Source organism: Eretmochelys imbricata, chromosome 1 (assembly GCF_965152235.1).
Source record: "Eretmochelys imbricata isolate rEreImb1 chromosome 1, rEreImb1.hap1, whole genome shotgun sequence".
Taxonomy (NCBI): Eukaryota; Metazoa; Chordata; order Testudines; family Cheloniidae; genus Eretmochelys; species Eretmochelys imbricata.
In genome coordinates, this window is record NC_135572.1 from 304,261,680 (window position 1) to 304,282,739 (window position 21,060).

The following is a 21,060-nucleotide window of genomic DNA, read 5'->3' on the forward strand; positions in this document are numbered from 1 at the left end:
GTGCTGATCAAGCTAGTGTGCTAAAAATAGTGGGTAGCCCTGGCAATACAAGTGATGGAAGGGGCTAGGTGCCCTGAGCATGTACCCATAGGAGACTCTTGGGACATAGTCAGGGTGGCATGCCCCTCCTGGAGCTTGTGCCTCTAAGACTGTGCTCTATCAGAGCTAGCACAGGTATGTCTCCTCAAATTGGAACTAGGGGTTTTGGGTGCACAAAGAATTCAAGCCCTTAATTAATTAAATACAAAAAATTATGTTTAAATGACAGTAAGGACATAAAAGTGTAAACAAAACAAAATCCCTGTAATGACCTGAATTAAGTCTTCAGTGTCAGCCTTGTTTATAAACTTCCTGGCTTTTGTTGGTTTGTGTCACAATTTTACTATTTAAATGTATTTTTTTGTATTTAATGTCCCTGTTTTATTTTAAAGAAAAACAATTTCAACCCTTTCATGGAAGATTATAAAACATACATTATTTACCTGAAGAGACCAGAACTGGTACCTTTCCAGTCTTTCAGGTAAACACAAACTTAAGCAACATTATTGCTAATGTATTCTACATTTTTATTTGCCTAAAGTTGTGTTATTTATTTGATTGTACAGAACAGTTTCTTCTGAGTTGTTTGAGTATTTGGTAAACATTGATTGTAAATGTTTTAAATGTGTATGTTTTTTGCTCACTAGATGATAATGCCCTTTATTATCATGAAAATACACTGCTCATTTTGACATTTAATAAAGCTTATGAAATATATGTGAAAAGCAGCACCTGTGCATGCATAAGACTTTTCTATGCTTAACGTATCAATTACTGTAGTGGTAACTTTTTGTTTTGTGCTATAGTATCAAAATCATTCAGATCATATTATGGGCTAAAGAACATTGGGGGTGTGGGGGGGAAGGGAGAAATTGGTGCCAAAGGCAAGTCAGAAGGAATCCTGGCTGTGGCTAGCTATGTGCTGCAGTGGCATTACAGTTCCATCACCCTCTGGAAGTATAGATCATGAGTTCCTCCTCCCTGTGCTGGCTCAGCTTAGTTGGCTGAGGGGGGCAGAAAGGGAAGGGCAATGGCCCCAACTTCATTCTGTCTTTCCTACCTCCCTTGATGAGACTAGTGGTGATTGAGGCCTTGTGATTGAGGAGCACAAACGGGGAGACTCCACAACTTGGCCCTTGATTATGTATTCCTTTGTCCTCTCTTTCTTCCTCCTCTGTGTGTCAAATTCTTGCTTCTTTGACTCCTACACATACATTTAATGCAATTAATCTGTGTCCTTGCAGAACCCCTTTGAACATGTGCAGTCACAGTCTGGGCAGAAACAGCAATTGGGTATAGCAGTTCTGAGATCTTTCTTTTATGTGTTATTTGTCCATGTTTCCTGTAAGCCCTGATGGTGAGTGTAGCTATTACAATGAGTTGTTGTCTCGTCTACAACTGCATTGTATCAGATTTCACCCTTTAAACTGAGGTTCACGCAGGTGGACATCACACTGCTCTTGTCCTTCCAGCTTGTCAGTTTGAATTTTAAAATGATTTGCATTCTAAAAGGTATGTAATACGTCTCTTTCCCCTGTTTGGGACAAGGACAATGTTTTTGCTCTGTTTTTGTACAGCACCTAGCACAATAGGGTCCTGGTCCACATTGACTAGGGCACTTAGGCACTATGGTAATACAAATATCATTTCTTACAATGACACCATATATGGGACAACTGTACACTGTATAATAGTGTACTGTAAATATCCAATTTGATATTCCTGTTTCAGGCTTCCCTATCTAATGTTTTGTGCTTACATTGATTAATTTTGGAAGCAGATTGTAAATATTACAGCTTTTGCACTTTATTTTGTGCAATCTTTCTCCTTACTCTCTTTAAGTTTAGAAACTGCATGCTATAGTAACTGGGTTTTTTTATCTTACAGAAAAAGAGATGAAGAAAATCACTTTACCTTTTCCAGACTATGGCAGTTTAAATGAAGACTTAAATATTTTACAAAAGGCCACAGTTTTAGAGTATGCTTCTAAAAATCTATCAATAGAGGATGATAGAAGCAATCCACATTCCCGGAAAAAACGTTTTCTTTCCTATCCAAGATATGTAGAGGTGATGGTTACAGCTGATACCAAAATGGTTCGCCACCATGGACGGAGCTTGCAGCACTATATATTAACACTTATGTCAATAGTAAGTAAACCTAAGTGATGTTGCCAATAGTAAGTGAATTTATTACTGTTCTGGTATTTTCCCTTTAAATTTTACACCTTTTAAATCTACTGGAGCATCTGCGTCCAGTCAGATGGAATTCTGTATTGAAACAAGGAACTTCTGTAAACATAGAAGATCGGGGCCAGAACCTTAGCTGGTAGCTCTGTTGACTTCAGTGCGGTAAGGTGCTACTTACCATAACTGAATGTGGTAAAATCTAGCCCTTGATTTGAAAAAACATTAAAAGAATTAGTAATAGGTAATAATTCACTGTAATATTTAAGTAAAATGAATAAATGTACACAGCAGTGCTGTTTTTGAAAACATATTAAGAACATGTAGCTGTTGTGAAACAAAATGCCCAGGTTATTTTATATTGGTGCTTGTAGCATTTTCAAAATAATAATCAGATTCTCAGATGGCTTCAGGTAATGGAACTACTTCAATTGTAAACTGTTTGTGTCAGGGACTGTGATTTTCATTCTGTGTTTGTACAGCACCTAGCACAATAGGGTCCTGGTTCATGTTGACTAAGGTTCTGAGGCACTATGGTAATAAACAACAGTAATAATAATTAATAATAGTAATACATAATTAACGCCAGCTGAGGATCTGGAGGGAAGAGAAGACTGAAATGCTAGAGCAGCTTAGGGATAGTGTCTCTGTATCTGCTCATCATCACAAAAGGGATGAGGAGAGGGTGGAGGTTTGGTTCTGGTCCTGCTCCTCCTCTCCTGCACACTGACTCTCTGGTCAGCTGCAGACGGAAGCACATGCTGCTACTTTTGAAGGAATGGTGCAGTGGTTGCACACCCTAGAACTCTGAGATCTGAGAGACATTGAATTCCTCCTACAGCCTACTCTAGTATGTCCCTTAATGAAAGAATTTGGTCCTTAGCATACTCAACCCATTTGCACTGAAGGAAAACCAACTGGTGCTGAGCATTCAGATTGGACAAAAAGAGATCTGTGAGCGACATCAGTAATATAAAGGTAACTTTATATTGACCTGGGGCAGATATATGTTGAGATCAGAGGTATGTTCCAGCAACATAACAGGGTGTCAGATAAGACTTAAATAAAAATAGGCAAATGTTCAAAATAAAATACTATACACCAGATCCTCAGCTGGCATAAATTGGCAAAGCTCCATTCCAGTCCCAAGAAGGAAGCAAGTCAGACCACGGGCTTTCTTCAGTTAGTGTCCTTCTGCACAGTCAGCCTCCGAGCTGCCAAGACAGAGAGGTTCCTCCAACAACAACCCTCCACCTCTTCCTTTGTTGCTGCAAAGTCTGCATCCTCTACTAGGAAGCAGGTGTCAAGAGCCTGACAACTTCTCAAGGTTCACTTCCTTTGACCCCCCTTCATCAACTAACTCTTACTTTGTGGAAGCCTAGACTCAGATGACCTTGGGCCACTGGGTCCTTGAAATTGTTAACGAAGGCTGTTTTAAGGAAAGAAGGGATTCAGTTCTGTCCATGCCTAGATGACTAGTTCATCTGAGGAAGATCACCCCAATAGGTCACCAAATAACATTAAAGGTACTCGCCACTCTGAGCCTCAAAGTCAATAGAGAAAAATCCACACTTTCTCTGACTCAAACAGAGAGTTCATAGGAGCTGTGTTAGATTCCAGGTCAGTGAGAGCCTACCTTTGTCAAGATGGAACCTCCTCAACCAACTTCAAACTCAATCAAGGACATCAGTGAGAATATGCCTCAGGCTCGTGAACATATGGCCTCATGCACCTATGTGATACAGTTTGCCAGACTTCACCTGTGCACCAAACGGGGTGGTTGAAATCAGTGTATCTACACAGCAGTCATCACATGGACATAATGGACACAATCCGACACCACAACTAGGCTTTATGTCAACAGACAGGGAGGAACCAGGTCATCTCCACTCTGCCAGAAAGCCATTTGGCTTAGATTTGTGCATTCATCACTGGATCATGCCACTGGCCTTGCATCTTCCATGTATACAGGACTCACTAGTAGATCACCACAACAGACATTTCAGACAACCATGAGTGGTTGCTCAAGGACCCAGTGCTGAAGATCATCATTTGCAAATGGGGATAACCATCAATGGAATTATTTCTCACAGACCAGAACAATTATGCCAAGTTTTCTGATCTAGATGGTGCTCCAGTTCAGGCTCCCTGAAGTTGTCTTTTTCATCTCCTCAGTATTGGGACTGAGGTCTGATAATACTGAGGATCCTGAGACAAGAGGCAGAGATGATGATCATGGTGGTCCCGGTCTGGGACCCAGGCAGTTCTGGTATTCAGATCTAGTGAACCTCTCAGTGCAGCCTCTGATCACTTTACCTCCTTTGCCTGATACAATCTCACAGAACAATGGTAAGATCCTACATCTAGACTCATCATTGTTACATCTGACAGCCTGGCTGCTGACTGGATGACATCCACCAAAAGAAGCTGTTCAGCTGAAGTTCAGAACATTCTGTTTCAAAATGGGAAATCCTCAACTAGACAGATTTATAAAGCTAAGTGAGTAAGGTTTTTATTTGGATGTCTCAGCACCAGCTGTCTCCCTTGACAACATCTATTTCATTGATACTGGGCTATTCACTAGTCCTGCAACAATTTGGGCTTTCTATTAGTTCCAAAGGGAACTGGCAGCAATAGCTGCACATTACCCTCTTATCCAGGAGCACACTGTATTTTCTCACTCTACAGTGACTGGATTTCTTAAGGGCCTCAGTCATGTTTTTTCTGCAGTTCAGCAGCTCCCTCCCTCTTGGGACCTCTATGGTATGAACAGGATTCATGGGTCTCCCCTTTGAACCCTTAATAACATCTTCACTTTACTACCTATCAGTGAAGACTGCCTTTTTAGTAGCCATCACATCAGCTCAAAGGTGGGGAGGGGAAAGATTCATCCCCATATTATGAATCTCCCTTATACAGTATTTCAGAAGGCTAGAGTTACTCTCAGGCCTCACCTCAAGTTCCTGCCAAAAGTAGTTTGAGTTCCATAAGAACCAATTTATTCATCTCCCAGTTTTCTTCCCCAAGTCTCACCCAATCCCAGCGGAAGCTAGACTTCATACACGTGATGTGGTAAGGGCATTGTCATACTGTCTTACCAAGACAAAATTATTTAGAAACATACCTAGACTGGCACAGATTCTCAGAGGTATCTAGATTTTTAACTTCCATTGATTTCACTGGAAGTTAGGAGCCTAAATGCCTTTGAAGATCTGGGTCTTTGTGGCCTTTGCTGATAGGGTTAAGTATCAGGCAGTATCTTCACAGAAATCTATCAAAATGGGTGTCCAACTACATAAGAACATGTTATGAGCTGCCCAAGTTGGATCCACTGGAACACATTATATCTCATTCCACTGGAGGTCAGGCAACCTCTGTGTATTTGAAGAATGCCTCTATTCCTGAGACTTGTAAGGCAAATACATTGAGCTTGGTCCTCACATTTACGAGACCCTAATCTTTTGGTCAAAGCTTCCAAATAGGATGCCCATGTTGGTAGGGCTGTCCTGCAATCATTGTTTAGGCAGGACTCTTAGTACCCATCTCCAAGCAATCAGACTACTGCTTGTTAGTCACCAAGAATTGAATCCATGTGGACAATCACTTGAAGAAAAAAGAATGGTTACTTAAGTACCTTAGAATAAATGTCATTCTTTAAGATGTGCTGTCCACATGGATGCCACAACTCACCCTCCTTTCCTGCTACTATATATTCCTTCCCACATCGGGGTTGGGTATTGGTGAAGGAACTGAAAATGGTTGGACTTGCCTCCCTTTTATACTGGGGTGTGAGGGAGGATGTGAGTGTATCTAGGGCACAGGTGCAGCTCCAATGGACGCTTCTGGCCAAAAGAAGCCAATCTAATGCACATGGGATGTATATACACAAAGAGTGGCATCCATGTAGACAACACATCTTGAAGAGACACAGTTTAGGGACAGGGGTGTTGGCGGTCAGGCCTAGTGGTCAGAGTCAGGTCAGAAGCCAGCAACCAAAGCCAGAGTCAGAGCCAGAGACAGGGTCAGGATCATGCCAAGGGTTGGAGCCAGAGTGGGGGGATCAGGACTCATGCTAAGGGTCAGGACTGGAGTCAGATAGCCATGCCCAGGGTCAAGTCAGAGTCAGGAACCAGGAAACAATGCTTGGGGTGAAGCCAAAATCAGAATTAGTAGCAGTATCAAGGATCAAACTGGAGTCAGGTAACAATGCCAGGATCAAACCAAAGTTGGGGCTTTGGGTCCTGTACGTCTGCCGATTAGGAGTTCATTCAGTTGCTTAGACAACTTCCTGTGCCTCCTTCTGGCTTAGGTAGTGTGGGCCAATTGGTAGGGCTGGATGTCTGCTCCAATCAGGAGCTTCATAGGCAGAGCATCTGGTGGGCCAGAGTTCTGCTAGCACCTATCCCTAATGGTTCTGGAGAGCTGTCTTGTGGCAGTTGTGGTCTGGGCACTGCTTGGAGACTTATAGGTCTGTGTTTGAGACCTGCGATCCCTCACACACAGTTACTTTTCTACATGAAGGGTAAGCTTTCACTGTGGCTTCACCCTGGTCCATGGGTTTAGCCAGTGAGCGCTGTGGTCTAGCTACCTGATTTATGTGCAGAAATGCCTCTTTGCTTATGCAAATGTAGGTTTTGCGTGGGCAGAAAATATCTTCTGCAAAATATTTGGTACAGTTTTGAGGCATGTTGTGAAACTAGTCTCTTAGAGTTTGGTTCTGCTCCCGCTAAAGTCAGTGGCAAAGCTTCCATTACCTTCAATGGTGTGTCTCATAGATTCATAGATATTTAGGTCAGAAGGGACCATTATGATCATCTAGTCTGACCTCCTGCACAACGCAGGCCACAGAATTTCACCCACCACTCCTACAAAAAAAACCTCACACCTATATCTGTGCTATTGAAGTCCTCAAATTGTAGTTTAAAGACCTCAAGGAGCAGAGAATCCTCCAGCAAGTGACCCGTGCCCCATGCTACAGAGGAAGGCGAAAAACCTCCAGGGCCTCTTCCAATCTGCCCTGGAGGAAAATTCCTTCCCGACCCCAAATATGGCGATCAGCTAAACCCTGAGCATATGGGCAAGATTCATCAGCCAGATACTACAGAAAATTCTTTCCCAGGTAACTTGGATCTTACCCCATCTAAAACCCATCACAGGCCATTGGGCCTATTTACCATGAATATTTAATTACCAAAACCATGTTATCCCATCATACCATCTCCTCCATAAACTTATCGAGTTTAATCTTAAAGCAAGATAGATCTTTTGCCCCCACTACTTCCCTCGGAAGGCTATTCCAAAACTTCACTCCTCTGATGGTTAGAAACCTTCGTCTAATTTCTAATCTAAATTTCCTAGTGGCCAGTTTATATCCATTTGTTCTTGTGTCCACATTGGTACTGAGTTTAAATAATTCCTCTCCCTCTCTGGTATTTATCCCTCTGATATATTTATAGAGAGCAATCATATCTCCCCTCAGCCTTCTTTTAGTTAGGCTAAACAAGCCAAGCTCCCTGAGTCTCCTTTCATAAGACAAGTTTTCCATTCCTCGGATCATCCTAGTAGCCCTTCTCTGTACCTGTTCCAGTTTGAATTCATCCTTCTTAAACATGGGAGACCAGAACTGCACACAGTACTCCAGGTGAGGTCTCACCAGTGCCTTATATAACGGTACTAAAACCTCCTTATCCCTACTGGAAATACCTCTCCTGATGCATCCCAAGACGACATTAGCTTTTTTCACAGCCATATCACATTGGCAGCTCATAGTCATCCTATGATCAACCAATACTCCAAGGTCCTTTTCCTCCTCCGTTACTTCTAGTTGATGCGTCCCTAGCTTATAACTAAAATTCTTGTTATTAATCCCTAAATGCATGACCTTACACTTCTCACTATTAAATTTCATCCTATTCCTATTACTCCAGTTTACAAGGTCATCCAGATCCTCCTGTAGGGTATCCCTGTCCTTCTCTAAATTAGCAATACCTCCCAGCTTTGTATCATCTGCAAACTTTATTAGCACACTCCCACTTTTTGTGCCCAGGTCAGTAATAAAAAGATTAAATAAGATTGGTCCCAAAACCGATCCCTGAGGAACTCCACTGGTAACCTCCCTCCAACTTGACAGTTCACCTTTCAGTAGGACCCGTTGTAGTCTCCCCTTTAACCAATTCCCTATCCACCTTTCAATATTCCTATTGATGCCCATCTTATCCAATTTAACTAATAATTCCCCATGTGGCACCGTATCAAACGCCTTACTAAAATCTAAGTAAATTAGATCCACTGCGTTTCCTTTATCTAAAAAATCTGTTACTTTCTCAAAGAAGGAGATCAGGTTGGTTTGGCACGATCTACCTTTTGTAAAACCATGTTGTATTTTGTCCCAATTACCATTGACTTCAATGTCCTTAACTACCTTCTCCTTCAAAATTTTTTCCAAGACCTTGCATACTACAGATGTCAAACTAACAGGCCTATAATTACTTGGATCACTTTTTTTCCCTTTCTTAAAAATAGGAACTATGTTAGCAATCCTCCAATCATACGGTACAACCCCTGAGTTTACAGTCTCAGTCTCTGCTGTGTTATTCCCTGGTCTTTCAAAGGGATCTATGTAGGCTGACTGTTATATTGGAATTTGGGAAAGATTTCTTTCAGGGTACCACACCCTAAAAGAAATCTTTCCCAGACTTCCTCCTCTGGCCTTCAAATAACCCCCCAACCTCACCAAGATCATCATCCGAAGAAAGCTCCCCATAGTCCAGGACACACCAACTCAAAGCAGCACCAGACACTGCCAGAACAATAGATGCAAAACTTGTGGACATATCTCCACTGCTCTGATGATCAGTACCCCCACAACACACCTTTCAAGATTTATGGGTCCTTCACATGCTCGTCACAACTTGTGATGTACCTTCATAGAATCATAGAATATCAGGGTTGGAAGGGACCTCAGGAGGTCATCTAGTCCAACCCCCTGCTCAAAGCAGGACCAATCCCCAATTAAATCATCCCAGCCAGGGCTTTGTCAAGCCTGACCTTAAAAACTTCTAAGGAAGGAGATTCTACCACCTCCCTAGGTAACGCATTCCAGTGTTTCACCACCCTCCTAGTGAAAAAGTTTTTCCTAATATCCAACCTAAACCTCCCCCACTGCAACTTGAGACCATTACTCCTTGTCCTGTCCTCTTCTACCACTGAGAATAGTCTAGAACCATCCTCTCTGGAACCACCTCTCAGGTAGTTGAAAGCAGCTATCAAATCCCCCCCCCATTCTTCTCTTCTGCAGATTAAACAATCCCAGTTCCCTCAGCCTCTCCTCATAAGTCATGTGTTCCAGACCCCTAATAATTTTTGTTGCCCTTCGCTGGACTCTCTCCAATTTATCCACATCCTTCTTGTAGTGTGGGGCCAAAAACTGGACACAGTACTCCAGATGAGGCCTCACCAATGTCAAATAGAAGGGGACGATCACGTCCCTCGATCTGCTCGCTATGCCCCTACTTATACATCCCAAAATGCCATTGGCCTTCTTGGCAACAAGGGCACACTGCTGATTCATATCCAGCTTCTCGTCCACTGTCACCCCTAGGTCCTTTTCCGCAGAACTGCTGCCTAGCCATTCGGTCCCTAGTCTGTAGCTGTGCATTGGGTTCTTCCGTCCTAAGTGCAGGACTCTGCACTTATCCTTATTGAACCTCATCAGATTTCTTTTGGCCCAATCCTCCAATTTGTCTAGGTCCCTCTGTATCCTATCCCTGCCCTCCAGCGTATCTACCACTCCTCCCAGTTTAGTATCATCCGCAAATTTGCTGAGAGTGCAATCCACACCATCCTCCAGATCATTTATGAAGATATTGAACAAAACCGGCCCCAGGACCGACCCCTGGGGCACTCCACTTGACACCGGCTGCCAACTAGACATGGAGCCATTGATCACTACCCGTTGAGCCCGACAATCTAGCCAACTTTCTACCCACCTTATAGTGCATTCATCCAGCCCATACTACTTTAACTTGCTGACAAGAATACTGTGGGAGACCGTGTCAAAAGCTTTGCTAAAGTCAAGAAACAATACATCCACTGCTTTCCCTTCATCCACAGAACCAGTAATCTCATCATAGAAGGCGATTAGATTAGTCAGGCATGACCTTCCCTTGGTGAATCCATGCTGACTGTTCCTGATCACTTTCCTCTCATGTAAGTGCTTCAGGATTGATTCTTTGAGGACCTGCTCCATGATTTTTCCGGGGACTGAGGTGAGGCTGACTGGCCTGTAGTTCCCAGGATCCTCCTCCTTCCCTTTTTTAAAGATTGGCACTACATTAGCCTTTTTCCAGTCATCTGGGACTTCCCCCATTCGCCATGAGTTTTCAAAGATAATGGCCAATGGCTCTGCAATCACAGCCGCCAATTCCTTTAGCACTCTCGGATGCAACTCGTCCGGCCCCATGGACTTGTGTACGTCCAGCTTTTCTAAATAGTCCCTAACCACCTCTTTCTCCACAGAGGGCTGGCCATCTATTCCCCATGTTGTGATGCCCAGCGCAGCAGTCTGGGAGCTGACCTTGTTCGTGAAGACAGAGGCAAAAAAAGCATTGAGTATATTAGCTTTTTCCACATCCTCTGTCACTAGGTTGCCTCCATCATTCATTAAGGGGCCCACACTTTCCTTTCCTTTCTTCTTGTTGCCAACATACCTGAAGAACATACCTTATCCAGTGCATCAAATGCCCCAACAACTGTGTGAGTGAAATGGAACAATCACTACACTCTCTAAACAGATTGATAGAGCCAGAAGAGTTCCCAGAAGTTACCTACTACAGGACAGGCCTAACAAAGAAAATAACAGAACGCCACTAGCCGTCACCTTCAGCCCCCAACTAAAACCCCTCCAACGCATTATTAAGGATCTACAACCTATCCTAAAGGATGACCCAACACTCTCACAAATCTTGGGAGACAGGCCAGTCCTTGCCTACAGACAGCCCCGCAACCTGAAGCAAATACTCACCAACAACCACATACCACACAACAGAACCACTAACCCAGGAACTTATCCTTGCAACAAAGCCCGTTGCCAATTGTGCCCACATATCTATTCAGGGGACACCATCACAGGGCCTAATAACATCAGCCACACTATCAGAGGCTCGTTCACCTGCACATCCACCAATGTGATTTATGCCATCATGTGCCAGCAATGCCCCTCTGCCATGTACATTGGTCAAACTGGACAGTCTCTACGTAAAAGAATAAATGGACACAAATCAGATGTCAAGAATTATAACATTCATAAACCAGTCGGAGAACACTTCAATCTCTCTGGTCACGCAATCACAGACATGAAGGTCGCTATCTTAAAACAAAAAAACTTCAAATCCAGACTCCAGCGAGAAACTGCTGAATTGGAATTCATTTGCAAATTGGATACTATTAATTTAGGCTTAAATAGAGACTGGGAGTGGCTAAGTCATTATGCAAGGTAGCCTATTTCCTCTTGTTTTTTCCTACCCCCCCCCCAGATGTTCTGGTTTAACTTGGATTTAAACTTGGAGAATGGTCAGTTTGGATGAGCTATTACCAGCAGGAGAGTGAGTTTGTGTGTGTATGGGGGTGGGTTTTTGGAGGGGGGTGAGGGAGTGAGAGAACCTGGATTTGTGCAGGAAATGGCCTAACTTCATTATCATGCACATTGTGTAAAGAGTTGTCACTTTGGATGGGCTATCACCAGCAGGAGAGTGAATTTGTGTGGGGGGGTGGAGGGTGAGAAAACCTGGATTTGTGCTGGAAATGGCCTAACCTGAAGATTACTTTAGATAAGCTATTACCAGCAGGACAGTGGGGTGGGAGGAGGTATTGTTTCATATTCTCTGTGTATATATAAAGTCTGCTGCAGTTTCCACGGTATGCATCTGATGAAGTGAGCTGTAGCTCACGAAAGCTCATGCTCAAATAAATTGGTTAGTTTCTAAGGTGCCACAAGTACTCCTTTTCTTTTTACACTCTCTAAGGAACTCACACAGAAAAATGACAAAGGACAAACTTCACCTGTGGGTGAACCTTTTCTACTGAATGCATCCAATGAAGTGAGCTGTAGCTCACGAAAGCTTATGCTCAAATAAATTTGTTAGTCTCTAAAGTGCCACAAGTACTCCTTTATTTTTCACAAAATGATCTCTCCATATCTGATCTTGCAATACTTGTCCTCAGGGGAAACCTGCACAACACCTTCAAAAGGCGAACTTGGGAATTTTAATTCATAACTCTGCTAGACACCAAAGGCCATAAACTTAACAGAGACACTGTTTTTCTGGTTCATTACAACAATTTGTAACACACTGCAGTGCCTGGTGCCCTAAATTGCCCATTTCAGACCCTCTGTGCATAATAATCTAATCCAATTTCCCACTTCATTTCAAGTGACCGCCTCCAACATGTTAACCCTTCTGCTTAACAGTCTGTTCCAACTTATATTTAGCTCAAACACTATTCTTCCTTCCCCAAACCTAAAGAAGAGCTCTGTGTAGCTTGAAAGCTTGTACTTTCCATCTACAGAAGTCAGTCCAGTACCTACCTTGTCTCTGTCATATCTGTGGAGAGTCCATTTGATCTTAGTCTTATTCAGTGTTAATTATTGTTATAGTAAACAGGTATATTCAGTTATAGTGAACAAATGACAGATCGTAAAAGGTGTAACTGAGTATAATCTGTCCATCTTCTGGTAACCAGTGTGGTATTTGAATGCTTATAACTGAATATAAAAAATTAACTAAATAACTGAGTATGAAAATACTCAGAGATCTCAAATTTGCCATATAGTTTTAACAGTCTAATCCTACTACCTTTTCCTCTCTAGGTTGCAGCAATCTACAAAGACTCAAGTATTGGAAATCTCATAAATATAATGATTGTAAAACTAATTGTAATTCACAATGAACAGGTAAGAAAAATATATTGATTAATAGGATATTTTCCAGCAGATTAGGCACAAAAGATTTGTTTGCATGCTAATTTTTTAAAATAAAATAATTTCAACAAAAACAGTTTGTTTTTTAAATGTTAAGGTCAGTTATACTTACCTTTACTATGACCATCACTTTGTTGATATAAAAACAAACAAACCCCCCAAACAAAAGCCCCTCCACCAAAACCAAACAAAACAGAGAAAGAATGTAGGTGTCAGGGTTAACTATAGCCCCAAGTGGAATTAATTTACACACACAGAGAGGTTTACTGCAGGTTTATTTTTATTGTGGAATTCCTCCCATCCTTTCTTTTAGGAATTCCCATTGACTTAAATGGCCTTTAAGTCAGACCCTCATAAGGGCTTATAGGGCAGCTACTTGCAGGATAAGTCTCCTGGGCGCAGCTTCATTAATACCATGTTGCCAGAGGAATGAGGGAGTTCTGTAAGGGGTCGTGCGACAGGGTGGCAGTATGGAGGCCCTAGCTGTTGATGGATCCCCTGAGATCCTTTGTTTTGCAGGGTGCATGGGAGATGGTATCCCCTCCCCTCATACAATCTGCTGAAAATGCCACAAAGTGAATCTTACAAACTGTTCCTTCTTCCCTAGTTGCCGTCTGTGGTCTGTCAGTAGCACAAGATAATCTGGCCTCAATTATAGCAGCATTGCAGCTGTGTATAAGAAGGAGGAAATGATATTTACCATAAGACCCATGTGTTTCATTGTCCAAACTTGAGTGAAATTAAAAAAATAAACATGACAAATTAGATGTTATAAATTATATCAGTCCAAGATAGTGTGCATAACGTAGATCTGAATTTTTAAAAATATTTTTATGTTGATTTATTTTGTTATAAATATTTTTCTAACAGCGTCTTTGTAATCAGTATATGACACAGGGTTATACTTACTGATTTAAAAGACTGGTTACGTTACTGTCTGTCTGACTACTGGCCACATTACGGCTCTGATCCTGCAAATTAATCTGTGTGGGTGGACTCCTGCATAGAGCCCTATTGATTCCTCGCCTGCTGTTCACCCACACAGATCAGCTTGCAGAATTGGATACCACATGACTGAAATATTGCAAGTGAATGAGTTTTACAGTCTTTGTTGTGTCTTGGCAATTTCCTATACAGGAAGGACCAGCCATCAATTTTAATGCAGCTACCACGCTTCGTAATTTTTGTTTATGGCAACAAACACAGAACATTCTGGATGATACTCACCCTTCTCATCATGATACTGCTGTTCTCATTACAAGGTACAGCCTCTGAAATAGTCATATTTATTGAACTATGTCAGACAAGTAACAGTTTGTTTCTGACATTATTTTTAACTGTTGCACTGAACTATTTCAAAGTTAATTAAAGTAAATGAAGAAATCAATAGTGGAATAAAATTAAATGTTTTGTACTCCGAAGATACATCTATACTTGAGTTGAAGGTGTAGTTTCCAACTCAGGTAGATGTATACACTCTAGTTTGAGTGAGCTAGCACACTAAAAATAGAAGTGTATCCATGGTGGTGCAGGTGGTAGGCTTGGCTAGCTGCCCAAGTACAGTCTTGCCAGGGACTCTCAATACTTACTCTGATGGCTAGCCCATTCCGCTGCCTGCAGCTCTGCGGCTATGCTTCTGTTTTTAGCATGGTAGCTCAATCAGAGTTAGCGTGCATATATCTACCTGAGCTGGATACTATCTTCAGCTCAAGTGCAGTTGTATCCTGAGACCACAGAGAAACAATGCATGAAAAATTACAGTGACAATGTTGTATTGGTAACAGACCAGCTGATTGAGTTCCCATTAAAGTCAGTGGGAGCAGGATCACTCCTGAAATTGTGATCTGGTGAAATGAAGGTTCTATCCATTGTACCAGTACAGTTCAGTCAGTGCTAGGGTGCTGTACCAAAGCAATAACGTTAATGGAATCCATTGCACTGACTTAATGATGGTCTACTTTTGAACAGCAGTTTACAAAATTAATACTTCATGGGGGGAAGCATTAGATTTAATATATATTCCTCCTGTCTCCACTTCTCTCGGTCTTTCTGGTGTTCAAGCATAAAAGATATACCCTCCCTAATTGTTCTTTCTCTTTCAGTTTCTCTGATATTTAAACCTTGTTTTATATCCACTGAAAAAAAATAATAAGCTGCATTTAGATCTTGTCCTGAATTTTATTTTCTTAATTTCAGCAGTGTTGTTGGTTCCTCTGCTTAGGGCAGTTTCAAATTTCCAGAACAATACTGCACAATTTTCAGCAGCATTTCTATGCTTGCTGTGCATTGTGAACCCGCCAGAGAAACAGCATATGCTGAGATCCACAAAAGGGACTTAGGCATTGTGATGCTGAGTGTCATGACACCTAACTTTTAGCCCCCTAGAAAACCACAGGAACAACACTGTGATCCATAGAACTGAAGTTAGGCCCCTAGCCTCCTATACAATGAATGGGAATCTAAGGATAGGCACCTTAGAATGTGATCCACAAAGCCAGCATGCTAGGAGGAGAACTGCCTAACCCAGTGAATGGTGAAGGAGAAGGTGGTGTAATTAAGACCCACCCTGCCCATAAATGGTGTAGAAGAAGGAGGTGTATTAAGACCCACCCTGCCCATCTTATGGAGTTCAGTGTCTCAATTTGGGCTGCAGAGAGGTGCCTAGCTCTGCTCGCAATCCACAAAATGGGGGAAGATAGGCATTAGGGTTGCCAACGTTCTAATCCCACAAAACTGAACACCCTAGCCCTGCCCCTTCCCAGAGGCTCCGCCCCCTGTCCTGCCCTTTCCCTGAGGTCCTGCCCCCTGCTCACTACATTCCCTCTCCCTTGATGGCTCTCTCTCCCCTACCCTCACTCACTTTCACTGTCCTGGGGCAGGCGGTTAGGGTGCGGGAGGGGGTGAGGGCTCTAACTGGGAACGTGGGCTCCGGGGTGGGGCCAGAAATGAGGGGTTCAGGGTGTGGGAGGGGTGTGGGCTCTGGCTGGGGGTATGGGCTCTGGGGTGGGGCTGGGGATGAGGGGTTCAGGGTGTGGGAGGGGGCTGCGGGTTGAGATGGGGGTTGCGGTAAAGGGAGGGTAAGGGCTCCATGTGGGGGTGCAGGCTCTGGGGTGGGGCCATGGATGAGGGGTTTGGGGTGTAGGAGGGGGCTCCAGGCTGGGGGTGGGACAGAGGGTTTCAGGGTGTGGGAGGGGGCTCTGGGCTGCAGCAGGGGGTTGGGGTGCGGGAGGGGGTCAGGGCTCTGGTCTGGAGGTGCAGGCCCTGGGGTGGGGCAGGGGATGAGGGACTTGGGGTGCAGGAGGGGGATCCAGGTTTGTGGGGGGGTTTCAGAGCTGGGGCTCGGGGTTGGGCGCGGACTTACCTCCTGTGGCTCCCAGTCAGTGGCACAGCAGGTGGCGCTAAGGCAGGCTTCCTGCCTGTCCTGGCACCACAGACTGCACTGTGCCCCGGAAGCAGCCAGGAGGTCCGGCTCCTAGGTGGAGGTACTACAGGTGGCTCTGCACGCTGCTCTCACCTGCAGGCACTGTCCCCGCTGTTCCCATTGACCACGGTTCCTGGCAAAAACCAGACAGCTGGTCACCCTAATAGGCGCTCTTCTGCCTAAGGTGTATGTGGAGCCCAGTCCAGTAGGTATACTCAGAGGCTGCCCTAATTCCACACAAAACAACTGGGAGGAAACTCTCATAACTTTTATCCCAGTGGATGGCGCACTCACCCGGAATGTGTGAGACCACTAGCTCAATTCCTCCCTCTGCCTGCTGAGGGGAAGAGATTTGAACAGAGTCTCTTATTTTTCAGGTGAGTGCCCTAATCACTAGTCCATAGAATATTCTGGTGTGGGTTTCCCTCAATCTGTCCTGTTGAAGTTGTTTCACTTTAATTAAATAATTGAATAATTAAATGTTATCTGGGGGCAAAGACAGAGTGGGGATGACTTTATAGCTCATAGATTAGGACACTCACTTGAGAGGTAGACGATTCTGTTCAAATCCCTCCCTGTCAGATGGGTGGGGAGGACTTGAACTGGTAGTTTCCCAAATCCTAGTGAATTCTTTTACCACTGGGCTAAAGATTATAAGGCAGATCCACCTTCTGTCCTCCCCTCTTCCCGCAAGTTGTTTTGTGTGCAGTTAGGTGGCCTCTAAGCATGCCTACTGGACTGGGTCCACATGCAAACTTAGGCAGGTGACCACCTGTCTTTCCCCAGCTCGTGGATCTCTCTGGCACTTAGGCAGAGGCCTAGAGTGAGGCTGCCGTGCGCAAGCTCAGAGGCAGGAATGTAGGCACCTAGGGAACTTTTACTACAAAAGCTTAGGCACTGAGTGAGTTTAGAGGCCTACGGGGTAAGGCGGCAGCCAAACAATGGGAATTCTGTGGGTTGCAGCAGCACCTAAAAACAGGATTCAGTTACCTAAGTATCTTTGGAGATCTGGGATGTAGTATTTAGGCTTCTTGTTCAGTGCAAGTTTGAGAGACAGTGATAGTGTGGGCTAAGTCTGTTGAGTTTAAATTAACTTGTTCACAAGAATTTAAAACTGATCTGTACATTTATATATTAAAAATTATGCATCAAATCCATATCTGGTTTAAATCAGTGTAGCTCAACTGAAGTCAATACAGTTACATCAATTTATACCAGCTCGAGATCTGGTCCTCTGTGTTTTTTGTTGTTTGGAATACAATTTTGGATTCTCTTTTGGATATTATAATAGTTTCAAATAACATCTTTTTCTTCAAGGGAAGATATCTGCAGAGCTAGAGAGAAGTGTGATACTCTAGGTAAGCTACTTTGTTAAATCAGTATAATATTTTTAAGAGAACTTGTAAGAGAATTGTATTACAGATATGAGGAAATCATACTGTAAATGTAAAGTTTATAAGGTGCATCTTAGAAAGTCAATCTTTATGGTACTGCATCCTTGGTAAAGTAACCTTGCCTTGGTATATATTCTGGGAATGATTTTCTGGATCAAGGTAGGTGCTTAATTTGTGTGCCTCTGGCTGTATCCGTTAGGCATCACTTTGAACATGTACCCCCTTAATATTCATTTATATAGTCAATACTTCTACATGAATATTTTACTGTTAGGCTTTTATATAAAAATTCATTTTTTCAGGTTTAGCGGAATTAGGTACAATGTGTGACCCACTGCGCAGCTGTTCTATAAGTGAAGAAAATGGATTAAGTGCTGCATTTACTATAGCACATGAACTTGGGCATGTGTAAGTATATATTTTCCAATGGAATAAATGTTTTGATTTCTTTTTTATATATATATATGTCCCATTTTCCCTGGCGTTCCTTCTTGCTCTGTGAGGAAGTAATCGCTAAAGCCCTTTACAGGATACAACATTCTCCCTGCCCCCTTGCATCTTGCCACCTCTGCTGGCCAACAGGTAGGGGTAATAGATTCATAGTTTAAGGCCAGAGGGGACCATGATATCATATTGTGTGACTTCCAGGATGTTACTGGCCATTAAATTTCACCCAGTTACCCCTGTATTGAGACCAATACCTTGTGTTTGACTGAAGCACGTCTTCCAGAATAAAACTGTGGCTCTGTCACTCCCCATCCACTTGCTCATAGTGGGCGTGGGGAGCATTGGCTGCAAAAGCCCCTGTTTGTCCCTTGTGCCCAGAGCTGTGATCGGAACAGATCAAACACTGCATTCAGGGAGCTTGGGATGGGTACCTCCTGCACCCACCCACCTCCCAGGGTAGCCTTATTACCCCAACCACAATCTAGCTTTGATAAATAACCTCAGTTTAAATAAATACCAAGTTTTTAATATAACTTAGAAATATTCTTAAGTGTGTTCGCCATTTTAGAGCACCATAGGAATACACAACCAAATAAAAATATCTTATTAAAAATATGAGAGGAAGACAAGGACAACACATGGTAAGTGGCATGCCTATCATTGAAGTAAAAGGCGTGTCATGCTCTGGGTCTGTGAGGCATGCCACAGTTTAGGTGATGATGGCATTTCACAGCCTAGAAGCCAGCTTGTGAATTGGATATGCCTTTCATGTTCACTTAGATGCATGCCACATGTAACAATGCTTCAACTCAAAGAGCAAAATATTGCACTTTGCTGGTTGCATAAATATAATAATGCTGGGCTTTATGTAATTTGTGTATTTAGTAGTCACAATTAAGGTGTGTGTACGGGAGCATATATTATGTGTATCCTATTTATTAATGTATAGTACAGTATGTTGGATAAACCGTTTCTCTAAAACTACATGTTCCAAGAGGTTGACATTTTCAAAGCCAAGTAGGGTGTTTAGCCACATAGCTTATAGTGAAATTAATCCCCATTTAGCAGGGGTGCTGGAACAATTTGCATGGTGGGGGTGTTGAGAGCCATTGAACCAAACTGTAAACCTGGTATGTGATGGAAACCACTTCAAGCCAGGGGGTGCGGAAGCATCCCTAGTTCAAGCACTTATGCCAGTTAGCCTTGAAAATCTCAGAGTGGTTCTTTCTCTGAGAATGTAATACTAATCTCTATAACTAATTTTATCTACATGTATATTATACATAGTAAAAAAAACCAAACCGAGTAAGACTACATTGGACTGAATATTCAGAATAATTCTCATTGCAGATAAAAATGAATTGATAGACTCATACTTGATCGTAAGTATAAGTGAAAAACTGAAAGTATAGGTGGAAGATGAATGCATAGTGAAACCCCACTCATAAGAAGATTTGTACACACTTTTATGTTAAAAGAAATAGAGCAATACAAGGTGTAAGTTTTGGTGTGTTTTTAGTAAGACAGCTGGAGCCTCATTTGAATATTTAAAGGTAGAATTTGGTCATAGTGTGAAAATATACAACTACATTTTTTTAGATATTCATAGTTTCCGAACAATTGTAAGAATTAATATATTTTAGGATCCTTTTGGATAAAAGATGCTACAGAATCTGTCTAAGGCATTTCTAGGGCATCTATCACCATATTAGCAGAGAGCCACAATTACAGGTGAGTCCTGTTATACATGAAAGGCATTTTGAAACTTAAGACTTGAACTTTTGATGATGTAATAAAGTAAACTTAAAATGAATTTTTACTGAATTTGTTTTGGAGTGTGTTTGTTTGTCTTTTAGATTTAATATACCCCATGATGATAGTTTTAAGTGTAAAGAAGCTGGAATAAAATATCAGTACCATGTAATGGCCCCAACTTTAAATTATCACACAAGTCCATGGACCTGGTCAAAATGCAGTCAAAAATATATCACTGAGTTTCTTGAGTAAGTATCAATATAATGTAGTCTGTTTTTTCAATTGTCGTCTCTTGAAACTGTTTACAAAACATTGCTTAAATATAACTGTATGCTATTTTAAAAGCACTCTGTGTTCCTTTGTATTTGTCATATGCTATATTGCCATGGATTTGCTTTTCAATTACTGAACAGTTTAATATTTTAATATTCATTCTTAGAAAAGTAGTCCTCAATCCTCCAAAGACTGATGCAGGTGCTTACCTTTACTTACTGTAAGTAGTTTCATGACTTCAACTGAACTACTCACAAAGTATTAAGTTAAGGACATGCTTCAGTCTTTTTAGAATCAGAGCCTTGGCAACACAATCAAGTACATCAATATATTTAACATGGTGTATCTAGATCAAAATGCACACCCTCTTCTTTTTATGAAAAGCTTCTTTTTAAAATGAGGAATGCTGGTTATAATTAGATTTTTCCTGAGTCAAGAGCTTTTGATCTTTTCCTTTGCTATGACAATTTTTTCAATTCTCATTTTCTCAAAAATTCACAAAAGAGAGCGTTATTGATGAATTAATTGTAAGATAATCTTAAGAAGAATCAAATAGGGGAATTTTTC

General features: G+C 42.2%; 1 protein-coding gene across 1 annotated transcript in view; it reads left to right on the forward strand.

The window, feature by feature from the left end:
• Window positions 1–21,060, forward strand: part of ADAMTS20 (ADAM metallopeptidase with thrombospondin type 1 motif 20) — a 170,740-nt gene that overhangs the window by 42,754 nt on the left and 106,926 nt on the right. The window contains exons 4-9 of the mRNA XM_077807769.1: window positions 1,927–2,189; window positions 13,093–13,176; window positions 14,341–14,465; window positions 17,942–17,982; window positions 18,321–18,426; window positions 20,322–20,468. Coding sequence (XP_077663895.1) covers window positions 1,927–2,189; window positions 13,093–13,176; window positions 14,341–14,465; window positions 17,942–17,982; window positions 18,321–18,426; window positions 20,322–20,468 — 766 coding nt within the window. The remainder of the gene's footprint in view (window positions 1–1,926; window positions 2,190–13,092; window positions 13,177–14,340; window positions 14,466–17,941; window positions 17,983–18,320; window positions 18,427–20,321; window positions 20,469–21,060) is intronic.